Here is a 16625-nt window from a genome sequence, read left to right as displayed (position 1 = left end):
AGCTCACTCACATGGCTATTGTCAGAAGGCCTCAATACCTCACCAGTTGTTGGCTAGAAGCCTTAATTACTCACCATGTGAGCCTCCTTATAAGTTGCCTGAGTGACCTTACGACTCGGACATAACAGCTACCTGGCCCCAACAAGTAATCCTAGAGAAAGACTAAAAAGGCTGGCATGTTTTATAGTTTCCCCTCAGAAGTCACATTACATCATTTCCACTACATTCTATTCATGAGAACAAGTCATTTAATACAGTCCAAACTCAAGGTGAGGGGAATGAAGTTTGACCCTTTGAAGGAAGAAGTATCAAATAATTTGTGAGCATATTTTAATACTACCATATGAGTTAATGAAATTTAATTCACGAAATTTAACTTAATTATTATAAAGTGGTGTTAATATATTTGTAAAATGTAGGTATTTAAAGGGAAACTAAGTCTATTAAAGAACACAATGTTTTAATGTTGTTGCTAGCTTGTTTGCATTTTCTGTCACCATTTTCACCTCATTCTATTAAAAAATTCTATATATAGTGCTAAATAAATGATGACTTGGCCTATCTTATTATGTCAACTAAGAATTGTATTTGATACTTACAACAGACAATAACAAAATCCTCACCTAACAACAAACCCAGAATTGGATAGTCCAGAGCTGGTAAGTCAGCCCTCCAAAGCAACCATGGACCTAGGCACCTCTGGTGTCCTACACTATTAATAGTGTCTGTGTGGCTTTTGTTATTATGGGTGAAATATGGCTGCTCTACCTCCGGTATCATGTCCCTGTTTCAGGTTCAAAAAAAAAAAAAAAAAAAGGGATGGGTGCAGATCAAATGGCTAAAGCAGTATTTCTTCCATAAAGCTTTCCTTGAGCCTCCTCTGCAGAAATTCACTTTTATTTAATTGATGGTGACATGGCCAGCCATGACTTACGAACGTCTAGGGGCATGAATATTTTTAACTGGACACAGTTAAAAATATTTCTTCACCCTGAAGAAATCAGAGTTCTACTAGTAAAGAAGAAAGAATATTGGTTTAGACAACTAGTAATGTCTACTGACCTACTCCAAAGAGCTTTGACATGCATTATTAAACACTAGACACAAGACAAACAACAATACTGAGGTTTATCTGTGTTTCAAATATGTTTCAAATGGGAGAATCTGGTCAGTTTTGAGTCCCACATATAAGTATATTTTTCAAAGTAACCACAACTTTTATTCTCTAATTGAAAACGTTGAAGAATTGGCTGACATTAATGTCACTTCTAGGAATGTGTCCAAGGAGATAATTGCACAATTGTGCCAAAGCCTATGGATAAGAATGTTCATCAGAGACTTTTTTTATGGTAGTAAAAACTTGGAAACATAAATGTCAATCAATAGAATACTGGTTGGATAAATGATGGTATATCCATTTAACAGACAGTATGCAACTTTTAAAAATGATGTTATTCATGACTGTTGTTCACTGTGCAGATAATAAGATCCAACTTATGAAATATTTTATTTATATGTCTATATGTGCTTTTATTCTTAGAGAGATGCCTAGAAGAATGTAACACAAAATTTAAGAAATGGTTATCTCTATATTATGGTACTTGGACAGATTTTAACTTCTTTGCATTTTTGTTTAAATTTTTAAAATTTGTTTGCATAACCATGTATTGTTTTTATAAAACAATAGTTATTAGCTGGGTGCCACAGCCTGTGCCTGTAATCCCAACTGCTGGGGAGGCTAAGGCAGGAAGATTGCTTCAGCCTTCAGCCCAGTTGTTCGAGGCTGTTGTGTGGCAAGATCACACCTGTGAATAGCCACTGCACTCCAGCCTGGGGCGCAACATATAAAGACCATATCTCTTTTAAAAAAGAAAAAAAAAAAAAAGCTATTTTCAAAGAAAGGCAGGGTGGGGGCAGGGCTGATTTGGTCCGGTATTGTTTCTAGCAAGTAATTTTCCCGGATAAGGCTGTGGCTGACCTTATCTTAGGAAAGGGTTCTAATCTTTGCTCAATGGAAAAAAGTGTTATTCTTTATTAATTATAACTTTGAATAAAATTAAAACGAGATAAGGAGTTGTGAGTTTTGGTTTCTATTTGAAACACTGACCTCTGAAGAGTCTTCCTTCCATGTTTCACAATGGGTAGCAGGATATTGCGGAAAGATGGAAGGATATTGCGGAAAGGTGGAACGATATTGCGGAAAGGTGGAAGGATATTGCGGAAAGGTGGAAGGATATTGCGGAAAGGTGGAAGGATATTGCGGAAAGGTGGAAGGATATTGCGGAAAGGTGGAAGGATATTGCGGAAAGGTGGAAGGGGAGGAGGCTGAGCAACAACTGTATACAAGTTGGGGAGGAATAGAGAATGGACGTAAGCATGTAAGGGAGAGAAGTCTGGACCCATGAGCCAGGAAAGAGCAATATCCTGGACATCAGGATAGCTGCACTTCTCTTCTAGCATGGACCTATCAGTTTATCTTTCGGGCCTTAGTTTTCTCATCTGAAAAATGAGACATCTATATTAGAATCACTACATGTGCTTTATGTTTCACAATTCTTTTGGATATATTGATGCTACGTCCTGAGAAACTACACTACAGCTGAACCTAAGCAAATTAAAGGAAAAAGAACAACAATAACTAACGTATATTATTATTTGTCTCAGGTATTCTAAGTAACTTGCCAATAGGTGGAGGGACCAAGACGCCAGCCCAGGCAATCTGATTTCAGAGCCCATACTCTTTAACAACCATGCTGTAGAGTACTGAAGAACCGCTTGGATAGGGCATTTAAAGGAAGCAGGGTAGCTTTCCTATTCTGGAACTTGGTCTTGTAGATAATGGTTAACGCCAGTAAAGCCTATACCTCACCCTCACCTCATGACTATTGTGGGGTTGCCTCAACAGGTGGCTGTCTCCTCCCCCTATTCCAAAGACAACTTCCTTATTCAGAGCCCAGCGAAAGGGGAGATAGGTTTTGTTAAGCCCCTAAGAAGCTCTTCCGGCCATTGCCCCACAGAACCGAAGTGCTGACAGAACCAAAGACGAAATGTGCCTACAGAAAGCTTTCTGGTATCATTATCTCGGTTTTCAGCTCTTCCTGGTTCTCACATGATGACCCAGCACCCGTATGCATACTTCATCTTATTACTTCCTTTCATTAAGCCCAGATACTGAGTAAAGTGAGTACGGGAAGAGAACAGAAAAACAAATGCACGGGTTAAGAGCAGGCTACAGGCCACAAGAGTCCTGCAGGGTTAGAGCCTGTACCTCAGACAAAGGTCCCTCAGGCATCCCCTTTCTCGTTCCCTATTGTTGCCCTACTTTCGTCCCGCTCAAGGTCTGGAAGCTAGTGCATAACCTTATAGCAGGATTAGAAAGGTGAAGGGTAGCAGACACAAGCCGCAAGAGGGGTACGACAAAATCTACTGCTCGTGGAAGATCCGACTTCCCAAACCCCTTCGCATTAGGGCGGAGCGTGCGCCCGACGGCCAATCCCCGCTTCCTCACGTCGCCGTATTCCCACCCACCGCCCCTCCCGCTCCGCCCTTCCCGCTCCGCCCTTCCCTGGGGCTGGTGCGGCGGCGGAGACGTCAGCGCCAGGAGACTCCGGGTGGCGGCTGCGCCGTAGGCGGGCCACGGCCTGGACGCGCTGCGGGGAGGGGCGGAGCGAGCGAGCGGGCGGGAGCGCGCGCTGGGCCCGCCTTGGCCGCCGCTGCTGCTGGGGAATAATCTGGGCGGCAGCGGGCGGCCTCGGCTAGCGGCCACGAGCCACTTCTGCGGCTGCCCAGAGAAGCAAAGGTCGCCGGTCCCAAGTCGTCCCCCTCTCCGCCCCCCAGAAGGGGCGAGAGGGAGCCGCAGCTGATGTCAGGTATGGCCGGCGGAGGCGCCCTCAGGCTGCGGGTCCAAGGTCTCGTCTCCCCTCGCCCTCCCCCCTCTCCGGGTTGGTGGGGAAGCGTGGAGGATGGAACCAAACCCCGGGCGCGGCGGAACAGGTGTCTCGGGGTCAGAGCCGGGCTGGGGTCGTCCGGGCTCCTGAGGAAGGCGCGAGGACTTCCTGCTCCTGGAGCCTTAGCGATCTGCCACAGCGTCTGGGTGCGTACCCGGCCTCAATTTTGTGGACATGTACCCTCCTCTTCGTCGTGGGTCCTTCCCTTGTGCCCGCTTGCGCCCCTCTTCTGCTCGCTTGCTGCCTGGAGGCGCGGCGGGGCGCTGAGTGCGCCCGGGCCGGACCACTTAGCGGTCCTGCCCCGCCGGGCCCTCCCAGTCCCTCCTCCCGGGCCCTCCCCGCCCCGCCGCTGATCTGTGGGTCCCGCCGGACTCGGCGTCCAGGTGTGGGGCACCTTCGCCGGGAGCCACTCAGCTGCCGCCCCGCCTGAGCGCCCAGCGAGCGGGCTCTTTCCAGAAGTGCCTGGAGCTTGCTTGGGTCTAGCTTGGATCATCAGGTTTGTCTGTAGCTGATTTATTTCTTTAAGTGTCCCTGCCGCAGAGTGAACCAGATACGTGTGTGTTGGGGCATTCGCTGCGTGGAGGAGGAAGAAAGGCATTAAAAAAAATTTTTTTTTGTTTCTGCACCCCATTTTCCCCCAACAAATTGTGATGGGATTAGTAGGTGTTGACAGGTTGTCCATTTGCTTTGAATTTGGGTAAGTTGTACACTCTTAAAAGATGACCATAATTTAGCGCTGTGGATTTATTCTTTCCTAGCCCTTACCGTCTCCCCAACCCCCACCACCCCGCATTTAAAGCAAACAACAATATCAGCAACAAAAACCCCACACATCCTGGAAAAATTCTCAAGATTTCTAACCTATTTCTCTATATCCATTGTACATATTACTGTATTTCCTTTTAACGCTTTTTAAGATAGAAAACTATTGTGCTAACCGTGGATTGATTTCATTATGAATTTAAAAGTTATAAATTTAGAACCATAATGAATCTGAATAATTAGGCCAATGTGTAAGGAGAGAAATATGTTAACTTACTAAAAGTTACATAGTTCTGCCAGGAAAAAGTGCGCATAATTTCAAGTTGCTTGATTCTGGTGTGAGTTTGGGAAGTGGGAATCCGAGTTTTTAGAAGGTATTTAGATGACAGCTTTTCACCCTCTTGGGTAAATGGCAATTGAGCTTAATGCACGATACTGTACGTTCTAAGTATTGTATATAGTAAACTATACTGTCTACTAGTCTTTATATATAGATGTACAGTTTAAGTGAATATAAAGTTTCAAGTTAGCAAACAGTTAACTCTTCACCTTATGTTAAGTAAAACAATGACTTAGTGAGGAAAGTATGACTCATTTAAAATTCTTCATAAAGACAATAATTTTTCAGTATTAGTGGAGAACTATTAAATGTCTCTCTTAAATTTGCCTGGAATGTGTATTTTTTTGTATCTTCCTACTTAGGATTAAGCATTTTAGAAATATTTTGTGTTTCCTATTTAAAGTTTTTCATAATTATGCTTTTTAAGACTAGACTACGTTGAGTAAATTCAATATCCAGTTATTCTTAAAATGGTATCACAAATTCATTTCAGGGTACATATAATGAGTTCTTGTTTACCTAATAAAAATATGAAAAAGTATGTCACTAGGCATATGCTACTATTTGTATATTGATTTGTGCTAAAATTAAAATTGCATTATGCAGTTTAACTTTATAAGCCATGGTAATTTAGAGTCTTTGTGTGGTAAAATCATTGATTGGTATTTTTGTGACAGTGCAGCTATAAATAAACCTTAAGTAGAAAATGGAAAGCTTGATGCTGAAATTAAATTCATATAGGCTTAAAAGTTTAAGCTTCCCAGTACAACCATCTTTTCTTTTAGAAGATTTCTTAAGATTTGATTAAAGAGGCTGATGTACAAACTATAGCAAGGCTGAAAGAAAGGTATGACAAAAATCTTTTTACTTCAAATTCAGTGGGATTAAGTCATTCTTTTAAAAGAAGAAAGGGGGGGCGGGAAGGAGACTTGTTCCATAAAATGAGAATTTAGCCCTTTATCTTAAAATCTGGTTAGAGAGGAACTCCAGTGTGTACTTAAATTATTTTGCAGCTAATTCAAATGTCCGAGGGGAATATATATGCCAAAATCTGTAATGTGTGAGAATAGGAAGTGTCCCTTGGAGAGAAAAAATATGTATAAACAAACTGGTGTTTGTGATTTAGGGAAGCACATAAGAAGGTGGGGGAAACTGAAAGGAAAGTCAAAATAAATTATCTAGCACCTGTAGTATGTGCTGCCTTGCACATTGAAGGGGCGTGGTGGGGGCAACGAGAAGCAATATTAGGGAGATTCTGGAATGGGAAACCTGTATATTAAAGCACATTTAAACGGGTAGATGTTGGATAATAGGCAGAATTTGAAATTAAATACAGCTTGGCATAGTTATTTGCATTCTTGGTTGTTGTATTTTCTAGGGCTGCGGTAACAGTACGACAAACTGGGTGATTTAAAACAACAGATTTATTGTCTCAGTTCTGGAGGCAAGATGTCTGAAATCAAGATGTAGGTACGGCCATGTTCTCTCAAGTTTTGAGGGGAGAATCCGTTCCATGCCTCTTAGCTTGTTGTGTTACTGCCAATCCTTGGCATTTTTTGGCTTGCAGCTATATCACTCCAGTCTCTGACTCTGTTATCACGACATAATCCCTGTGTGGCTCTGTCTTCATATGGTGTGCTCCACTTCTTACAAGGATACTAGTCGTATTGGATTAAGATCCACCCTAATCACCTCATCTTAACTTGATTACATCTGCAAATACCCTATTTTGAAATAAGGTCACATGCAGAGGTACTGGAATTAGGACTTCAACCTGTCTTTTGGGGGGACACAGTTTAACCTGTAAGTTACACGGTTTATCTTTTACAGCGTTCAGTAAATGTTTAGCATTATAGACTGAATCAGAGGCTGTAGTGGAAACAGGATGGGACACCTACATTTATTTACGTATATCAGTGATGTCTTAATCTGTTTTCTGTTGCCTCTAGCAGAATATCTGAAACTGGGTAATCTATAAAGAAAAGAAATTTATTCCTTACAGTTAGGAAGGCTGAAAAGTCCTGGTTCAGGGGGCCATATCTGGTGAAGGCCTTGCTGGTAGGGACTCTGCAGAGTCCTGAGGTAGCACAGGGCACCACATAGTGAGGGGGCCGAGCATGCTAGCCCAGAACTCTTTCTTTTCTTGTAAAGCTACTGGTTCCTTTCCCATGTTAACCCATTCATGAGGGCCAAACCCCTAGGCCGAACCCTTAGGACCGTTTAAAGACTCCAGCTCTCAATACTGCCACAGTGGCGATTAAGGTTCAACATGAGTTTTGGAGGAGACAAACATTCAGACCACAGCAAGTGCTTACTATGTGCCAGGTCCTAGAGATAAAACAGTGGATAGACAAAAATCTCTGTCCTCATGGAGCTTACATTCTGAAACACGGGTTCTAAAAATGTGGTCCCTGGATCTGCAGCAGCATCATCACCTGGGAAGTTGCTAGAAATTGAAATTTTCAGGCTCCATCGCAGAACTCTTTATTTAACTAGCCTTCCAAATGATTCTGATGGAGACTCAGCTTTCAGAACCACTGATCAAGATGGAAAAGAGACAGTAAACAAGATGGATAAGTAAAATAATATTAGATATTAATAGGTGCTGTGGGTAAGCATAGGGTGGCCAGTGAAGACTCCTGAAAAGTAAAGACCTGAAGGAGTTGGAGAGTGAGCCATATGAGCATCTGAGTGCGTGTTCTTAGCAGAGAACAGTAAGTGCAAAGACACTGGCACGTTTGAGGAATGGCAAGCAGTTAGTATTAGGTTCAGTCTATGAAATTGCTGCTGTTTGTTCATTTTTGACCTACAAAAACACCAAAAACCGGGGAGAAGAGATCGAAAGAAAGGGATGGAGTAGGATGCAGATTGTGGGAAGATCGTTGTAAGGTTTTGGCTCTCTGAGATTAGGAAGACGGACGGGAGCGTTTTGAGCAAATGAGGGATACGATCTGATTTCAGTTTTAAAAGGATCATTGTGGCTACTAGTAAAAATGGGCCAAAGAAGGAAAGGCTAAAGGAAGGGAAAAGTTGGTTAGAATGTTGTTGCAGTAGTTAAAAGACAGAGAGGTTGCTCAGACCAGGTTGATAGCAGTGGAGAAATCAGAAGAGGTACAAGACTAAAAATGCACAGTAAATGTTTTGAAAAGTAAGTTTTTTTCATCCCACTCCAGTTACCCCAGTTACCCAGTTGTCCTCAAAGGCAATTAGTGTTAAAAGTAGTCTTATCTCTATTCTTCCTGAGATTTTTTTTTTTTTTTTTTTTTTGTGATGGAGTCTCACTCTGTCACCCAGGCTGGAGTGCAGTGGCACGATCTCAGCTCACTGCAAGCTCTGCCTCTTGGGTTCACGCCATTCTCCTGCCTCAGCTTCCCCAGTAGCTGGGACTACAGGTGCCCGCCACCATGCTCGTCTAATTTCTTTTTTTTTTTTTTTTGTATTTTTAGTAGAGACAGGGGACATCTTTTATGTAAATATGAGAAACAGTTTTAACAAATTAGTGGAGAGGTTGTTACCTGGAAACATTTAGCAATGTCTGGAGACATTTTTGTTTGTCACAACTAGGGGGAATATTACTGGCATCTAGTGAGTAAAGGCCAGGGATGCTGCTGAACATACTACAGAGGACAGGACAGCTTCCACAACAGAGTTATCCAACTCTTGATGTCAGTAGCGCCAAGGTTAAGAAACCTTAGTTTAATGGGATTTACAGAGGTTGGTGGGAAGCAAGTGTTGTAGTCAGAGAAGACAGTAGGAAGAGGAGCTGACCATATTGGGAACCTTTCAGGAACTGTAGATAGTTCAGGATTGCTGAAGCAGACATAAATTGTAAGGCACAGAATAGCAAAAGATGAGGCTGGAAACCTGGACAGGCTCTAGATCATAGCCTTTATATATATATATATATATATATATATATATATATATATATCGTGTTAATAAAAAATGTTTAGTTTTTGTCTTGTAGGCAGTGGAGTTCCGTGAAAGGATTCATGGGGTGACACGGTCAGCTTTTCATTTTAGAGAGCTCATTCTGGTGACAGAGGGGGTATGAGTTAAAGAAGAATAGCACTTGAGTCAGAGAGGTTAGATATTGTAATAGCCTGGGGGAGAGAGGAGAGTCTGAAATAGGATAAATACTAGAAATGGAGAGGAGACAATGGATTAGAATAATATTTAGGAAGTAATGTTGGCAAGACGTGGTAATTGGATTTGGGGTGAAGATAAGGGAAGCATTAAGAATATCTCTGTACTTTGTAGTTTAGATAATCCTGTGGCTCTGAGTGAAATAGGAACCCATTGGTGAATAATTTAGGTAATTGCCAGTAATTAAGGTAAAATGAGCAGAGGAAAGTAATGAGTCACTTTGGATGTGTTGAATTAGAGATGCCTATGGTCCAGGTGGAAGTATTTAGCAGGCATTTGTGTATGTGAATCTGAAACTTGGAGAAGTCTGAAAGGATCAAGAGATCATTTTGTTTAACAAGCGTGGAGAAATTAGTGGACTTTAATTTTTATCATATTATTTCACTTTGTAGATAAAAATTGCCTCCCTTTATTTAATTTTTATCAGAAAAGTAATGTGTTTACCTGATGCAAAATTAAAACATCAAAAGGTTATAAAATAAAAAAAAAATTTGTCCTTCCTTGCTCCTGCCACCCAGTGCTAGTTCCCAGAGATAGCTCTTGTTAAATATCATATGTATATATATCCTAACAGATTTTAAAATATATGCAGAAACATTTAAAAAGCCAAGTGAAATCATACTAGAAAAGATTTCGGTACATTGTCTTAAAAAATAAACCTTTTATCTTATACAGTTGTTAAAATGAATGACATTGTATTATGGATAAAATAAGTGAAGGGGTAAAGTGCAGACTAACCGATAAGCATGATCTCTGATGTAAATTAAAAGCTGAACCATACGTGATGATACAGGCATTACCCAACGATACGAAAGCAGTTACTTTTGGGGAGAGATAGTGGTAGAGATAGTAAAGAAAATTTACTCTTTTCTGTCTATGATTTTCTTTCATTTGTTTAGGTTTGTTCCTTTTGTTTTCTTTACATTTTCTGATGTTTAAAAAAATACCCAGTATACCTTATTAACAATAAAAAGTAACCTTTGTCAAAAGCACAAAGATTTTCCTTATCAGCACATGTAGATCATTGTTTTTAACAGCTACTACTCTTCTATGCTATGGCTCTTTCTTTTTTTAAACTAGTTCCTCATCAACAGACATCTTAGGGTTATGGCTGTCTTGAGCATCTTGGCTGACTTCTATGATTGTATCTGTAAAATAAGTTTCTGATCATGAAGTGATGTATCAAGGCATAATTAGTTAAAAATTTAAAAAGATGTTGTGAAATGCCCTTCCAAAAGACAGTAAAAGTGTGTATTATGAGAAAGAATACAGGACTACCAGTTTTCTTATATCTGTGTCAATAACAGCTGTTAATAAACTTTAAAAGTTTTGCCAATATGTTAGGTTTAAAGTAATATCTCTTCATTTGATTTACCTTTGTGAGTGAAATTTGAACATCGTTGACCATTTTTTTACTGTGAATCTTATATTTTCTTTATCTGTTTTTATATGTGGCTATCTTTTATTATTTATGATACTTTTTGGTTCTTTTTGCTGTACAGGAAAAAAATATATCTCATAAAGAAATATGCCCTTTAACCAGCGACTTCATTGCCAGAAATTTATCCAATGAATAAACTCATAGTTTTTTAATAGTTACAGCTTCTGAGTGTGGGAGAGATCTCAATTCGTAATATAAAAATGCAAAAATATATTTTCTTCCAGTTTTGGTTTAATTCCATTTTCTAAAATACTGAAATCTTAGAAACATTTGAAATTGTTACCAGAAAGTAAGGTTCCAGCTGGTTTTGTTTTTTTTCCAAAAGATTAATTAATTCAATACCATTTCTTCAATAAGCCACCTTTTTCTTGATTTGAAATGCTGTTTATTATGTATTAAATTTCCACATGAATTTTTGTTTTTCATAGACTCTTTATTTCAACCTGATAAAGTCCCTTTATAAGATTCATCTGGTAAAGACCACCAGGGACACATCTGTAGGCTGACAAAGGTTAATTAGCTTGCTGCAGTGAGGGAGACTTGCACGGCAGAGGAAATGTCAGCATTTCTAAAGAAGGAACCAGGGTTATTATAGGATTTTGGAGAAGGGTGGAGTTTGGACAAAGTTTAAATGCAACAATATTTGATAAGCTTAAAGCACAGCAAGACTGTGTGTCAAGGGTTAATAAACATCAGGCCTGGGCTGAGAAGCTGACTCAGGATTCTGATTCCCTGGAGACTACAAAATCGAGATATATGTGGAATGTTGTGTCTGGAAACCCCTTATCTGAAGCTCTGAGTTGCAAAGTGAGGCTGCTTCTGTTTCATAATGATCTACCATCAGTGCAAGAGTGGGATGTTCCATTCTCACTTTATAAAATTTCAAACAACATAGTTTCTGACAGTCTGATGTAGAGAACAGTTTCTCAGCACATTGTCTTTAGTATTAACAAATGCATTTTTTTAAACAGACTCAGAGTCTGTTCAGCATAAATACCAAATTGTTTTCATTACCTTTTTTTAAGGTAATTATTTTTATATGTAGTAAACTTTGTCTCTTCCCCTCCCCCAGTTCCCCTTTCAAGAGTTTTCCAGTGATACTCACCTATTTTTCCAGGTAACATTTAGAATAATTTTTGCCACATTAATTTTTTAAAATCTTTTTTATAACTTAAAATTGATCGGATCATATTAGTACACCCCTTCCCACAATGCCCCTTTCCAGAATTTCCCAGTTAACACCCACACGTTTACTGGTCCAAAGTTTTAGAATACTTTTTGCCAAGTTATATAATTTTTAAAAATCTTCCTGTGTTTTAGCTGGGATTACTTTTCATACAGGTTAATTCGGAGGAAATCAACATCATTATCAATGATACTTTTTTTTTCAAACTTTTTAAAATTGTGGTAAAATACATATAAAGTTTACCATCATAATCATTTTTAAGTTTACAGATCAGTGGTATTCACTACATTTATATTGTTGTGCAACCATCACTGCTGTTTATCTCCAGAACTCTTTATTTTGTAAAACTGAAGCTCTATATCCATTTAAATAATAGCTCTCCATTCTCACCTTTCCATAGGCCCTGGAAACCGAAATCCTACTCTGTCTCTGATTTTTCACTACTTTAAAGTACTTCATGTAAGTGGAATTGTGCATTATTTGTCCTTTTGTGATTGGCTTATTTCATTTAGCAAAATGTCCTCAAGATTCATTCATTTTGTAGCATATATCAGAATTTCCTTACTTTTCAAGGCTGAATACTGTTCCATTGTATGTAAATACCACATTTTGCTTGTTCATTCATCCTCAGTGAACACTTGGTTTGCTTCACATTTTAGCTCTTGTGAATACTGCCGCAATGAACATGAGCGTACAAATACTTTCTTGAAACTCTGCTCTCAAGGGGTATATATCCAGAAGTGGAATTGCTGGATCATATGGTAATTCTATTTTTAATTTTTTGAGGAATTTTCATACTGTTTTCCATAGCAGAAATAACATTTTACTTTCATACCAACAGTATACAAGGGTTCCAGTTTCTCCACATTCTCTTCAACACTTACTATTTTCTGAATTTTGATGGTAACCATTCTTATGGGTATAAGGTAGCATCTCATTGTAGTCTTGATTTGTTTTGCTAATGATTAGAGATGCTGAGTATCTTTTCATCTGTTTATCGGCCATTTGTGTATCTTAGGAGAAATGTGTATTTGAGTCTTTTGCACATTGTTGAATCAGGTTGATTTTTTTTTTGGTTGAGTTTTAGGAATTTTCTATATATTTTGGATACTAATCTCTTATCAGATAATATGATTTGCCTATATTTTCACCCATTCTGTGGCTTACCTTTTACTGTTGATAGGGTCTTCTGATGCACAAATTTAAAAATTTTTCATCAAATCTAACTTGCCAATATTTTCTTTCAATGACTCTGCCTTTGTTGTCACATCCAAAAAATCATTGCCAAATATAATGTCATGAAGCTCTTTTGTTCAATGCTCTAAGAATTTGATAGTTTTAGGTCTTATATTTAGATCTTTGATCCATTCTGAGTTATTTTTTCTTCTTTTTTTATTCAATAGGCTTTTGGGGAACAGGTGGTGTTGGGTTACATGGATATGTTTTTTGTTAATGATTTTTGAGATTTGGGTGCACCCCTCACCCAAGCAGTGTACACGGTACCCAATGTGTAGTCATTTATCCCTCACCCCCTCCCACGCTTTACTTCAAGTTCCCAAAGTCCATTGTATCATTCTATGCCTTTGCGTCCTCATAGCTTAGTTCCCATTTATGAGTGACAACATACAACGTTTGGTTTTCCATTCCTGAGTTACTTTAGTTAGAATGATGGTCTCCAGCTCCATCCAGGTTGCTGTGAATGCCATTATTTCATGATTTTTTATGGCTGAGTATTCCATGGTGTGTGTGTGTATGTGTATATTATACATACCACATTTTCTTCATCCACTTGTTGATTGATGGGCATTTGGGCTGATTCCATATTTTTGCAGTTACAACTTGTGTTGCTATAAATGTGTGTTCAAGTGTCTTTTTCGTATAATGACTTCTTTTTTTCTGGGTAGATACCCAGTAGTGGGATTGCTGGGTCAAATGTTAGATCTACTTTTGGTTCCTTAAGGAATCTCCACACCATTTTCCATAGTGGTTATACTAGTTTACATTCCCAGCAGCAGTGTAAAAGTTTTCCCTTTTTACCACATTGACGCCAACATCCATTATTTTTTGATTTTTTGATTATGGCCATTCTTGCAGGAGTAAGGTGGTATTGCATTGTGGTTTTGATTTGCATTTCCCTGATAATTAGTTATGTTGAACATGTTTTCATATGTTTGTTGGACGTTTGTATATCTTCTTTTGGGAATTGTCTATTCATGTCCTTAGCCCACTTTTTGATGGGATTGTTTGTTTTTTTCTTGCTGATTTGTTTGGTTTTTTTGTAGATTCTGGATATTAGACCTTTGTCAGATGCATAGTTTACCAAGATTTTCTCCACTCTGTGGGTTGTCTGTTTACTGATTATTTCCTTTGCTGTGCAGAAGCTTTTTAGTTTAATTAAGTCCCATCTATTTGTCTTTGTTTTTGTTGAATTTGTTTTTGGGTTCGTGGTCAGGAAGTCTTTGCCTAAGCCAGTGTCTAAAAGGATTTTTCTGATGGTATCTTCTAGGACTTTTATGGTTTCAGGTCTTAAAAGATTTAAGTCTTTGATCTAATCTTGAGTTCATTATTGTATAAGGTGAGGGATGAGGATCCAGTTTCTTTCTTTCTTTCTTTTTTTTTTGAGATGGAGTCTTGCTCTGTCGCCCAGGCCGGAGTGCAGTGGCGCAATCTTGGCTCACTGCAAGCTCCACCTCCCGGGTTCACGCCATTCTCCTGCCTCAGCCTCTCCGAGTAGCTGGGACTACAGGCGCCCGCCACCACGCCTGGCTAATTTTTTGTATTTTTAGTAGAGACGGGGTTTCACCGTGGTCTCGATCTCCTGACCTCGTGATCCGCCTGCCTTGGCCTCCCAAAGTGCTGGGATTACAAGCGTGAGCCACCGCGCCCAGCCAGGATCCAGTTTCATTCTTCTACATGTGGCTTGCCAGTTACCCCAGTACCATTTGTTGAATAGGGTGTCCTTTCCCCACTGTATGTTTTTGTTTGCTTTGTCAAAGATCAGTTGGCCGTAAGTATTTGGCTTATTTCTGGGTTCTGTATTCTGTTTCATTGGTCTGTGTGCCTATTTTTATACCAGTACCATGCTGTTTTGGTAACTATAGCCTTTTAGTTTAGTTTGAAGTTGGGTAATGTGATACATCCAGATTTGTGGGTTTTGGGGGGTTTTTGTTTTTGCTGAGTCTTGATTTGGCTATGTGTGTTCTTTTTTGGTTTCATATGAATTTTAGGATTGTTCTCCCTAGCTCTGGAAAGAATGATGGTGATATTTTGATAGGAATTGTATTGAATCTGTAGATTGCTTTTGGCAGTATGATCATTTCCACAATATTGATTCTACCCATCCATGAGCATGGAATGTGCTTCCATTTGTTTGTGTCATTTTTGATTTCTTTCAACAGTGTTTTGTAGTTTTTCTTGTAGATGTCTTTCACTTCCTTAGGTATATTCCTAAGTATTTTTTTTGCAGACATAGTAAAAGTGGTTGAGTTCTTGATTTGATTTTCAGCTTGGTTGCTGTTAGTGTATAGCAATGCCACCGATTTGTGTACATTGATTTTGTATCCTGAAACTTCACTGAATTCATTTACCAGTTCTAGGAGCTTTTTGGATGAATCTTTAGGGTTTCCTTGGTATACGATCATATCATCAGCAAACAGCAACAGTTCGACTTCCTCTTTACTAATTTGATGCCCTTTATTTCCTGGTCTTGTCTGATCCCTCTGGCTAGGACTTCCAGTACTATGTTGAATAGAAGTAGTGAGACTGGGCATCCCTGTCTTGTTCCAGTTCTCAGGGGAAATGCTTTCAACCTTTCCCCATTCAGTATAATGCTAGCTGCGGGTTGTCATAGATGGCTTTTATTACCTTAAGGCATCTCCTTTCTATGCCAATTTTGCTTAGTGTTTTAATTATAAAGGGACACTGGATTTTGTCAAATGCCTTTTCTGTGTCTATTGAGATGATTTTGTGATTTTTGTTTTTAATTATTTATGTGGTACATCACATTTGTTGACTTGTGTATATTAAACCATCCCTGCACGCCTAGCATGAACCCCACTTGATAATGGTGTGTTATCTTTTTGATATGCTGTTGGATTTGGTTAGCTAGTATTTTGTTGAGGATTTTTGCATCTATGTTCATCAGGGATATTGGCCTGTAGTTTTCTTTTTTTTGTTATATTATTGACTGGTTTTAGTATTAGGGTGATACTGGCTTCCTAGAATGAATTAGGGAGGGTTTCCTCTTTCTCTGTATTGTGGGATAGTGTCAGTAGGATTGGTATCAATTCTTCTTTGAATATCAGATATAATTTAGCTGTGAATCCATCTGATTCTGGACTTTTTGTTTTTTGGCAGTTTTAATTACCATTTCAGTCTTGCTGCTTGCTGTTGGTCTGTTCAGAGTTTCTGTTTCTTCCTGGTTTAACCTAGAAGGGTTCTATGTTTTCAGGAATTTACCCATCTCCACTAGATTTTCTAGTTTGTGTGCATAAAGGGGTTCATGGTAGCCTTGAATGATCTTTTGTATTTCTGTGGTTATCAGTCTGATATCTCCATTTCATTTCTAATTGAGCTTATTTGGGTCTTCTTTGCTTGGTTAATCTAACTAACGGTCTATCAATTTTGTTTATCTTTTCAAAGAACCAGCTTTCTGTTTCATTTATCTTTTGGGTTGTTTGTTTCTTTCTTTGTCTCAATTTCATTTAGTTCTGTTCTGATCTTTGTTGTTTCTTCTTCTGGATTTGGGTTTGGTTTGTTCTTGTTTCTCTAGTTCCTTAAGGTGTAACCTTAGATTGTCTGTTT

General features: G+C 39.1%; 1 protein-coding gene across 12 annotated transcripts in view; it reads left to right on the top strand.

The window, feature by feature from the left end:
• The window catches only part of C1GALT1 (core 1 synthase, glycoprotein-N-acetylgalactosamine 3-beta-galactosyltransferase 1), a 120721-nt gene that overhangs the window by 19834 nt on the left and 84262 nt on the right, over positions 1–16625 (top strand). For 6 of the 12 annotated variants that reach the window (XM_032760875.2, XM_032760880.2, XM_032760867.2 and 3 more), the window contains exon 1: positions 3696–3869. The exons of 3 other annotated variants lie outside the window; for them this stretch is intronic. In XM_032760875.2, the coding sequence (XP_032616766.1) occupies positions 3863–3869 (7 nt within the window). In that variant the 5' untranslated portion in view covers positions 3696–3862. Of the gene's footprint in view, positions 1–3695; positions 3870–4276; positions 4444–5529; positions 6520–16625 lie in introns of those variants that run through there. 3 more of the 12 variants (XM_058446972.1, XM_058446977.1, XM_058446979.1) reach the window with 3 other exon arrangements.

The sequence above is a fragment of the Hylobates moloch genome, unplaced genomic scaffold (assembly GCF_009828535.3).
Source record: "Hylobates moloch isolate HMO894 unplaced genomic scaffold, HMol_V3 SCAFFOLD_1, whole genome shotgun sequence".
NCBI lineage: Eukaryota > Metazoa > Chordata > Mammalia > Primates > Hylobatidae > Hylobates > Hylobates moloch.
The sequence above is the reverse complement of the archived record's forward strand: the minus strand, read 5'-3'. Positions and strand labels throughout refer to the sequence as shown.